The 11,534-nt window shown below is 40.5% G+C and overlaps 1 protein-coding gene across 3 annotated transcripts in view; it reads left to right on the forward strand.

Annotated features, from left to right (window-relative positions):
• Positions 1–5,249, forward strand: part of USP6NL (USP6 N-terminal like) — a 109,399-nt gene extending 104,150 nt beyond the window's left edge. For all 3 annotated transcript variants that reach the window (XM_079304429.1, XM_079304427.1, XM_079304428.1), the window contains one exon: positions 1,688–5,249. In XM_079304429.1, the coding sequence (XP_079160555.1) occupies positions 1,688–3,117 (1,430 nt within the window). In that variant the 3' untranslated portion in view covers positions 3,118–5,249. The remainder of the gene's footprint in view (positions 1–1,687) is intronic.
• Positions 5,250–11,534: the final 6,285 nt, after the last annotated feature.

Below are 11,534 nucleotides of genomic sequence, written 5' to 3' on the forward strand. Positions count from 1 at the left end.
TTGTTGTACCATTGTGTTCTTCTCTGCTGTCCTGCAATGGCTTGGCTGGCTCAAACTCTGAGTTTTCTTTTTGTTTATATAGCAACTGATCCTTGCTGGTAGTTTGCTATGCTGTTATAACAAATAACAGTGACCTTGGCTGCTGGCTTTCCTCAGTGTATCTGTATCATGAACCACTCATCAAAGATTGAGCTCCTGCTCACGCCTGTATAAATGAACATAGCTCACTTGGTAACTACAGCACTTGTCAGGGAGAGGTATTTGTGTGTATTCACTGCTGTGAACCCTTATAGACAAACAAAAAGAATTTAAATTACAAATAGCTAGAAAGTGAGGTGCTAACTCTCTGATCTCTGATGGGAAGAGATTCTACAGTCCTTGCCTTAGGATGAAGCAGGGATTAAACAAAATTATTTTACCAACAGCCATTTTATATAATTTATTTTGAATAGCATTTAAGCAAGGGTAGCCATTTCTTTTTCCTCCTTACAACAATGCTTCTCTTTATAAATAGATGCACAGTGAATAGGACTTGTTTGGTAATGCTGACTTGAAAACTTTTGTGTATTTTTTTTTTAATGCTGAACATCAAATGAATTAAATCTAGATGAATACATTTAATGAGAAGTGCATGACCTTTTCTTCCTATAATGGGAAAGTAATGGATTACACAATTAAATAAGTTATATGCAAGTAGATATGATAAAATACTTTGGCTGTGATTATGAAGGGTGCTGACTGCTAAGGAGAAGGATTGCAGTAGAAAATTTGATGTGAATTGTTCTGTGAGCAGCATCCAGCCTTGAAACACTTCTTTATTGTTTCTGTATGTCAGTGTGGGTTGCTCTGGGTCCCCACACAGTTGACATTTACCATTGGCTGATGCAATGAGTTGAGCTCCAGTCTGGTAGAAGTTTCCATTCATGTTCTTGCTCTGTAAATGATGCCCTTGTGTCCCTCCATGGAACACTCAATTCAAACCATGAAGTTGCCAGTATTGGTGTCAGCAGCTTCAGTTGTTCTGTATTGATGAAAAGCTGAACTGAAAAAAAAAAAAAAAGAAAAGATTCTGTGTGTAGCACCTTTTACTGGAGGTTTTTAATACTGAGAGTGAAGTTTCTAGGCAGAAAAGGGTTTAGGGGGAACAAGGTCTTAATTGTGTAAATGTTAATGAGGAATCCACCCAAAAACTGAAGTGAGAGTTCAAAGATGTCATCTGGGAACTTCATGCATGTGAGGGAGGAGCTGATGGTGTGGCTTGCTAGAGGTGAACATTAAAGGATGAATGAATGGAAAACAATCAGGTGGGAGAGTGATACTGGAAAGGATTTTTAAAGTGGATGAGGTAATTTGTTTAATGGAGCAATGTGAGGAGGGTTCCATACAGAATAGCTACTGTAACCAACATGTCATCCAGGAAAATGGGTTATTTTTCAGCAGTATCATGATAGAGCAAAAGCTTGGTGAGATTGCATCCACTATAGGAAGGAATAAACTGGTTGGCATGAGAGGCTAAAAAAAAAGTGTGTTTGATGTCAGTGTCTAGAAGAATCTTTGAGGTGTTCAGCAGAATGGTGACCCAGAGAAAGGCCCAGTTAATTTCTAACTATTTGTGCTTGCATGATGAACAGATTAAAGAAGGCTTCTGCACAAAGGTGAATTTATGTTATTCCTGTTCTTGTTTTAGGTAAAGAAGATGAATTTCCAAAGAAGCCACTGGGGCAGATTCCATCAGGACCTCTGCCTTCTGTGCTTAACTCCACTCCAATGCTTAATGGACAGAACAGTACTGGTACTCAAGCAGCAAGGACAGAGAGACCATCCACAGAAGAAGAACCAGAAAGTTCACCAAATGACCGAAAAAGAATTAATTCTGTGGAAAAGAAACCTTCCTTACAACAGCAAAAGGTTCGACCAATAGAGACACAAAACAGTTTGCCTAAGAATGAGGTAGATACCAGAAAAAAGCCTCAGCCAACAGAGCAAGACAACTCGAGTCTATACAATAATGCAGCTGCTAATCAAAATTCTAATGCTGCTTCCAATACAAGAAGGGAATTTGTACCTAAGTGGAATAAACCATCTGATATCAAAATAATGGAAAAGACAATGAAACTCACTGCAGAGGTGAAAGGGAGGCCAGTAAACCCTTCTGTTTTGGGCCCACCACCAAGTCCTGGAGAAATGCAGCCTTTGAATGTAAAGCAAAAAGTAAGGGTTTTGGATGCTGATGAAGGTAAGCGAGGGTCTAATGCGTCTCAGTATGACAATGTTTCAGAGGATGAAACTGAGAATGAGAATCTTGTTGAAGATATGCTTGAGAGAGCTCATCCAGAAAGTCCTAGGCATGTAGCATTTTCTAATAGTCCAAAAAAGCAAATAGAAAAAATACCAGCTCCATTAAAAATACCCAATAATTACACCTTCACTTCACAACCCAGATCTCCAAAATACGCGTCTCAGTCTGATGGTCCATCTCATGGACTGAATGTAAAACAGCCACTGCCAGGTTATAGTAATCCCCCTACTTACTATGGGAATTCTCCAAAGCATGCTGCCAGTATAGGCAATGCAAGTTCTGCACCTCTGCATTACCACGGGAATCGACCCAGCCCCTCTGGAAGGCCATACCCTCCTTTCATGTCAGTAGATTATTCCCCAAATAAACTGCAAATGAATTCCTATCCTGCCAGTCGCCAGAATCCTCTTTCACCAGCCCCTGCTCAGACTGAAGTCGCCCCTGTTGATGCTTACACCAGCAACTCGAGGTCCTCCCCGGGTGTCAAGTACATCATCCCTCCAGCAGATTATTTGCCAGAGGAGAGAAAGTGGCTGGACGCCGCCTACACCTACAGACACGAGCCCTACAGGCAGCCCTGGAGCCAAGACCTTAGCAGAGGCCACTTGGATAGTTTCCAGAGATACCAGCATTTCCAGCCAGCACCTTTACAAGAACGCAGTCTTCCTGCTGTTTCTGTGGATAGTCCAGTGAGATACAGGACTTCCCCAGCCTTTGAAGAGAATGGCTCCCCACAGTATCCAAACCCATCAGCTCAAGCCCAGCACTATCGGAACAGAACTGATGGATTGTCTATGCATGAATCTGTGCTTCTCTGAGAATCTGGCTGTGCTTAGTAAAATGGCAAGAACCAAAACCAGTTGAACAGTACTGTGTCAGTAGTAGTCCACCTCAGTTCTCTGAAATGTGAATGGTTCATGTGAGTTCAAAAATAATGACACTGTTTCAGAGATGTTTCAGACTTTGGTTGAAAGCTGGTGGAGTTCTTGGACTTGCATGGAAGCTACTGGAAGTGATCTAATGCACATAGACATAGCAATAAGCTCATATACATCATGTGGTTCATGCTGTTGTTGCTCCTCACATATTTGAATAACTTGTGTTACAATCTTTCTGCCTAAAACCTGTAACACACTGAAAAGTTTTATTTTGACTGACATTGTTAATGCACTGTACAGATGTGTGTGTGTGTGCGCCTGTGTGAGTGTGCACTTACAGTACACAAACTCATATGGAAAAGAGCTAAAGAGTTTAAATGCATTTAACTTTGGGCAAAGCTTGTGAAGTACTTTTTTTCATATTAATTTTTCTTTATAATTTATTTGAGAAGCCATTCATTTTGAATGGGAATTTCCGTCATTTTTATACAACTGCCTCAGCATCCCAGTATCTGTTCTGGGCAGGAGAGATGCTTTGGGATTATTAATTTAATCATATGTGAGAGTTAATTTCCTCTCCTTTGACTACTGTTTGTCATTTTCCTCAGCAGGAAGGAGCAGGCAGGCAAAAGCAAAAAGCCAAAAATGTCTCTCTAATCTGGCTAAGAAATGGTGCTTAAATTCAGGGCAGTGTTTAGGGGTTTTGTAAGTGCATCGAAAGGGGAGAATTTGTACCTTCTCACCCAAATCTACCTTTGGAATGTAGTTCTATATGCAAAAGACTGGAGCACAGTGAGACTAATTCCAGATACAGAAATGGTGCTGCACCCTTCACTTTTTGCCATGCTGTGCTGTCAGACTAAAACAGGTTGCAGGGCCAAATCTCACAGGTATGAGAGAATTGCACAGCTCGTTAACATCTCTGTGAAGTGCATGCAGGAGTTGGAGCTTTGCTCCAATATTGATACTCCCTGAGCTATGTGAGTATGCAGTGTCCCTTCTCTTAAGCTTTGTTGAGTGGATTCTGTTGTGTTTTGCCCTCTTTCCCCCAAATTGCTGGCGTGTTCCTGTGTGTGATGGGGTGTGTGCTGCTGTGCTGTGGGTTTGCAATGCGCCGTGTTTCACACTAAAATGACCCTGACTGTTGTTAACAGGAACCTTAAACTCCTGCTGATGTAAGTAATTCTAATTAGTGTTTGCAGCCTTTTCTCCTTTGTGTTTTCCTTTCTTTGACTGTGAATTGGGGGTGGAATGAAAAGCAGGTGAAGTGGCACATGTAGGATGGAGACTTGCGAGCTGCAGGACACGCTGACCTCTCACCAGGAGCTGAGGCAGAGGAGGGTCTCGCCAGGAGAGGTCCTTGGAGTGCTGAACAGAGACATTTCTCTAGTACTGAAGTACTAAACATTGGTGTCAACACCGGTTTGGAAAGTTGTCCTGTTCCCTTTTGTTCTCTAAGGTTTGTTAACTGAAAACATAGAAATGGATATTATTTTTTTTCCTTTAAAAAATGAGCTTTAGTGCCTATTATTGCTGCAGGTTGGCTCTGTAAGTTTAAGGTACAGAAGTAAAACAATTTTTTACAAATGGAAGTAACATTTACTTAGTATGTTTCAAAACATTTTTTTTTTGTGTATATAACGTGTCTGATGTAATTTTTAATAACTGGGCAATTTTATATTTTGAAAATTGCAAACTGCAGCGAAGTAACTGTAGCCAAGCACTACACTGAAATCCTAAACTAAAATTGTGAAGATAAATATGACTTGGGCTTACTTTAGTTTTGATTGCTTACAGCAGCTTAGAAATGTATGTATATAATATTGTGGCTAAGTGTAATAATCTCAGTGTTTAATGATGGTTCTGTAATTCATAACGAAGCTGTACAATTTATTTGTGCAAACAATATGAGGCTCCAAAATATGTATCAGCATTAGTAAATACTGTAGATTTTTATATATAAAATATATACACACTATTTTCTTATTTCATCCGCAACAGTTTTATAACTGTGTACCCTATTTTGATGTGACTGTATTTTTAACATGTTAAAATAATAATAATTAAGCTTATGTTGTTTTGTCTTTCTTCTTAATTATTTGATTAGCTCCAACCTGGACTTTTGCTATTCTCAGCACAAATAATTGCTTTTCATAAGTGAATCATGTATTTATATATTATGTATCCTATTTAATTTCTACATGTTTATTTTTAGACTAAGCAATGTGGATATAATCTATATAGTGCTTTTGCATTATTGCAGAAGCAGCAAGATTATTGATTATAGTTTATTACACTGCTAAACCTTAGCCTATCATTTGCAAAAGCTGGGAACATAAACTGTGATCCTAGTTTTCTGGTTTTGTTTTAATAATCTCACCCAATACCAGTTTAAAAGAGAATTGTTGGCATAAGGAATTTGCAAAGTTGCATTGATCGAAGTGCAAAATAATAGTCTGACTGTGGTTTCTGTCTCTCTCATATTTGGAGGATATTGAGTTGTTTTAAAAGAAAGCAACCCAGCTTTATGTCATCTGACTGTAGTGCAAAATACATTTTAATTTTCATTTAATTGGACAAACCAGACTCAAGTTACAGCCAGATTTGAGTCGGTCATTTGTACCAGAAACCAAACCCACTTGATGCAGAGTGAAGTGAGACACAGCTGTGCCAGTGCCTTGCTGGTGGAGGGGCTCATCTCAGTGTCATGGATTAGATATCCTCAGAAGAGCTTTGCTGTCACTGTTTTCTGTTATGTGAAAACAGTGGAGTGGTAAGTATCAACATAAAATATTTGAGACCTTTTTTTTCCTTCCTATGGTTTCATAATTTTCCGTGATCTCTGCTTTGAGCTTATAAACTGTAGGTTTCTTGTCCCTGTTAGTTGTCACAGCTTTCCTTGGGGTTGGTGAGACAAATTCAGCATAAAGATTTGGAGAATTAACACAGACAAACACAGAAGACTAGGTAAGGAGACATGTCTAACTCCTGTCTGGCAAAAATTTAGTGAAATTAAACTAATTAGGATTTAAAGGGAAAAGAAAGGACCTTGAGTATATGCTGTGGTTGCTTTTCCTTTCACTTGGATGCCCTGCTAAATTAGATCTAATGATTTCAGTGTGGTAATGAAGCATTTCAGCCTTGTGGCCATGGAAGAAGGACAGGAAGGATCACTGGTACTCAGCCTTTGGATGTGTGGGATGTGATTGCAAGATCCAGGTGCTTGCTTGCATGTATAACCAAGATGTGTTGTGCACTGCAAGTGAAGACAGAAGCCATCCCTGCTCCTCCTTCCAGGGCAAGATTCTGGCATCAGATTTGGTGATGAATCTGAATCTAAATATCCACTTGCTAGGAAGAGAATCTGACCTCAGGAAAATTGTTTCTCCAGGTCTGTAATGCTTTAGGGAATGCAACACCAAGGAAAGAGAAAACCTGTTTAGCCAGAAGTCTCTTAAGGAGAGTATTCCCTCCTACACCTGCTGATGACTACCTAAAGCCTTAAAAGCATGATGTTGTTTGCAATTGTTTCAGAACTATCAGGCTGGAGTGGACAATCCTATTTTTCTCAGGGCAGGATATGTAAATACCAGTTACCTGTGTAATATCTGCCAGCTGGATGAATCCCTTGTAAAAATAACTGCTCTATCCTCACTGTCAGTAAAGTTTCAAGACAAATAGACAGACAGTTTTGGAAATCATGGAGGATGCAGAAGAGAAGCACCTTATTGCTAGTCAAAGATACACCATTGTAATAAACCACAGAATAATTCAAAAATTAGATGCAAACAGTAAACAACATTGAAATGTCAAAAGACAGAACAGCCTTCCAGTGTGGGGAAGCAAATCCAAAGCTTCCCTGAGGTACATACACATTTTCCAGGGAGATTTTTCTCAAGAATCCTATCCTGCATTTCACATCATCTTCAATATGACTTTGAAATGGACTTGCAAATTGCAGACTTTTTTTTTTTTTTAATCTCCCCCTTGGGTAGCATTACACTGCATGCACAAAGAAGAATACTATTTAAAATATGCCATCAAACGCCCACCGTTTCATTTCCAGCAGAGAACATTCCACTTTCAATACTTCAGTGAGAGGAAAATATAATCTTTTTTTGCAGTCCTTTAAATACTGCATTTTTGTAAAGTTCTGTAAACGTAGCATAGTTACAGTTTAGCAGCTACTTAACCAAGTATCATTCAGGCTCCTCTTTAGATGGCATGAAGCTACTGCATAATTTGCTGCAGTTTCTCTTTTCTTTTTGGGCAATATTAAGACAATCCAAATGCTTTTAGTGGCAGAAATGCAATGAGGAGATGACTGGGCCAACAATTGAAATTGGAAATATAATTGTAGTCATTTTGGAATAGCCTTTAAGTGGTTGCCAAATCCTGGGAAAGACCATTTTCTGGATTCTTTGTGCCAAGAGAACTTCTTACTGCAGCAGGGAACACGTAGGTCCCTCTCCTGAGTGATTTGATTCTCTCTGCTCACACCAACTGTTTTTTTTTTTTTTTTTTTGGTGTTTATGGAGTTTATGTTGGTAGAAAATCAATAGAACTTCTAGAATGAATAATCAGAAAACAAAGCTATCTTGTTCTGACTTTCTTCCTTTTTTTTGTTTGTTTTACTGATTTTATTGTCAGCCTTGTCAAGGTGAGCTGTGCGTGATGTGATTCTTCTGTCTCCTTTCTCTAATAATGTGCCAGTGTGTTTTTCAGAGGCTTTGTGATGCCTTTTTGCTGCTGTTTCTGCTGTATATCAGAGGTTATTGTTTGCCTCTTCAGCTTTTCCTTTCTAGATGTGCAAATTAAGGGAACAAAAATGATATTGTCAGTATTGCTGTTGGTCAGAAATCCTCCAGGGAGGGTAATTCCTGAGATAAAGCAATTTAATTTGGTAATTGGTGAAGGATGCTGTAGGGTGCAGACTTTTGTACAAGTCTGTGGAATCCAAAGTCTAAGGTTGCTTCTGCTTGGGGTCAAGCACAAAAAAACATAATACACACAGGAAGAATTTTTTGCAAAATGCTGTGTCCTGCCACAGAAACATGCCAGCTTGGAGCTACAGCTGAGCTCCTACCAGTCCAATATGTTTGATTTGGTTAAATAAATAACCTGTTTCCTGGTAATGCATTGCTTTTGTCAGATTTTTCTGCTGGAAATGAGGTAAAGAATGGAAGCCTGGGCTGAGAACTGGGGTGCCTGAGCTCCTGTCTTTATTTAAGAGAAATGAAGTTCAAATCATTCATTTCAATCATTGTATTTCTAAGTTCAGCAGTATCTTTTATAATAATTTGTGGTATTGTCCCTTACAACTTGGATATTTTTCAATAACAGAAGGTCTCTTAGGTTATTTTGTCTAATCTGTGCCTTCATTTTAAATATACCTGTTCCCATATTTCCCCAAGGAGAGATCAGATTTGGGGATGACCCCACAGGTAGTAAGTGATCTCCAGTGCTGCCATCAGGTGGGTTGGATGGTATTTTCAGGCATGTTAGCACTCATCATGAAAACTGGGGTTTTGTAGTGCAGATAAGTGCAAAAGCTTCACTGTTGCAAGGCTCCCCTTGGACCCAGCAGCAATGTGTGTTTTATAGTAAAACTCACACAGCTTTGAAACAGAAGGGCTGGTTCTCAAACATGGTGATGCTTTACTGCCTTCACCTTGGGGACTGGAGTTTGGTACAAAGCTTGTTTCTAGCAACATCTGGGTTTTCTTCTGAAATTTCACTTGGAAGGAAACCACAAGGATCCAGCTCCTGACCATGCACAGGACACCCCAAGAGCCACAGTCTGTGTTTGAGAGTATTGTCCAAACACTTCTTGAACTCTGCCAGGCTCGGTGCTGTGACTACTGCCCTGGGGAGCCAGTTCAGTGCCCAGCCACCCTCTGAGTGAAAAACCTTTTCTAGTATCCAGCCTAAACCTCCCCTGACACAGCTTCAGGCCATTCCCTGTCACTGTCACCACAGACCAGAGATGAGTATCTGCCCCTCCTCTTCCCACACAAAGCTGTAACTGCAATGAGGTTTCTCCTCAGTCTCCTCCAGGCTGAACAGACCAAGTGCCCTCAGCCACTCCTCATGTGACCTCCAGACCCTTCACCATCCTTGTTGCCCTCCTTTGGATGCTCTCTAATAGTTTAATATCTCCCTTACATTGTGGTGCCCAGCTCTGCACACAGTACTCAAGGTCAGCAGTCTCCTGGCCAAAACACATCATGGAGAACCTGTGCTCTCAGAGGAGGAGGAGTTGGGTCCCTTCTGGAGGACAGCAGTTTCAAATTCCTGGACGCAAGCCCCATAAAGGTAACCTAGAACAAACTGGGTATTGTGTTTATATTAAAGTGTTTTTAAAACAGTCCTCTTGGCCTGTGTTCCTTGGAGACAGCTCACCCAATCAACCTTTCAGTCTCCAAAGAAAGCAACTGTGTTAGAAGATCTTTCTTTGATGTCATTTGTTCAGATTTTGTGTCTGGAACTCCTGAAACCCTTCAGAGTGCTCTCCCTTTTTGTTCCCCAGGTTTTACTGTGTCACATTTTTTTCCTCTGAGTTTTTTCAATTCCAGTAGAGATATCCACCTGTTTGCTTCTCCAGTGAATGAGTTTTCTTTCAATTCTTGTGTCAGCCTGTCATGAGCTTCATGCTTTGTGTCAGTTCACTGCATTCTCCAATCTGTCTCAAATTCTGTCTGCAAGTTGCAGTGCTGTCACTTTGCTTTGGAGAAAACGCTGAAAGAAGGACAAAGTACATGATTTGAAGATAATAAAACAGAAATTATCAGTGTAAAAGCCAATCATAAGCACTTTAGGAAGGTCTGTCTGGTGGCTCTGCTGTGACCAGCACCTGAATCATCATAAGTGATAGAGGTGCTTGACTATTACCCCATTAATTGGAAGGGCTGGGATGATCAGTGGCTTTGCTGAGCTTTTTTTCCCCAGTGATAGCTGGCTTGTGTGGGAGGCTGTGTCCATGATTTGACAATTTGATGGTGGTCAGGACAAAGGAGCAAGTCAGCCTTTATTGGATGGCTGAGAGCAGAATTCTCTGTAAATATTTCATCACATATAGTGAATAAAGAAGGCATAGTCTCTCCTTGCCATAGTATGAGTACACTCACAGCTACAGAAAGTAATTTGTGGCTGCTGGAGTTGTACAGAGCTATACCCCAAATTTTTTTGATGTTGTACATCGTGGTTTTGCTGTGTAATGTGTAAAAGTGCAGCACTTACCTCTGGTATGCTTTTTGCCATGCAGTTGTGCATCCAGGTGGGCAGTGTCCATCCTGCCTGCTCCCATTGCTTTCTTGGTGGGCTCAGTTTGTTTGGCACACCACGTCTGACAGGAGAAGAAATCAGTCCTTTGTCTGCTCTAAGTATTCATGGCTCCTCCTGGGTGCTGGTTGTGGGGTTTATTTGTTTTGTGACAAAGCTTTAGAATATATCCAGTTTTCCCATCTTCTGGTCCTCCCAGCTCTGTCCAAATTATGCCAAATACTAAAGGAGAGGGAAAAGTCATGAATTCTGGAGTTAAAATCTGTGGACTTGACCTCCTGGAAGTTGTGCAGCTCTGTCTGCTCCCCACAGAGAAAAGTTCTGGTAGCCGAACTTCAGAAAGGAACAAAATAGTTTTGCTCTTTAAATGCCATTATAAAACCCCACGATTTCAGTGGCTGGGTGGGGTGTCATGCTGGGCACACATTTATCATTGTAAATGTTATGTCTCAAAGGCTTTGAAATGCTTTTCAGAACGTGTGATTTTGGGCACATAAGCAGATCACTTTTATTATAACCTTCATGTTACACTCAATAGGGTTGGTCAGGTGATGTTTTTCCCTGTTCATTTAAGTGGTTTCTTACAGAGGCCTTTGAGTTCCATAATAATGTTCTGTGCAGCCCTGATAATTACTTTATTATTAACTGGAAGGCCAGACTCCCTTGTCTACCTCCCCTTTTAGAAGTGAATCATGTTCTGATATTAAAATGACCCTAAGCTGAGATCTCAAGTTTCCTTTCCAGCTGGACTAATGGGGCTTGTAGGAGGGAAGCCAAACTTCCACGACTGCTAATTATCCTTGGATTGGATTAATAAAGGAAAATTACTTAACTACCCATCCAAAGATGGAGAGTTAGCTGTACCTTTGAAAAGACTTGCCAGCTGCTAACAAGGTAGTTGAACTAGATTTGCCTTTTTTATACTTTGAGTATATCCCCTGAGTACTGTATGCAGTTTGCAGGAAGGGCTCAGCAAAATCCCAGCTGGCAAGTTGGCCACCCAGTAGATGCCTTTGGAGCTCAAGCAAGGATTGTGTTTCCATCTACGAGCCTAACCCATGACCTGTGGAGGCCAT

Source organism: Erithacus rubecula, assembly GCF_903797595.1.
Source record: "Erithacus rubecula genome assembly, chromosome: 4".
In the NCBI taxonomy this organism is placed as follows: Eukaryota; Metazoa; Chordata; class Aves; order Passeriformes; family Muscicapidae; genus Erithacus; species Erithacus rubecula.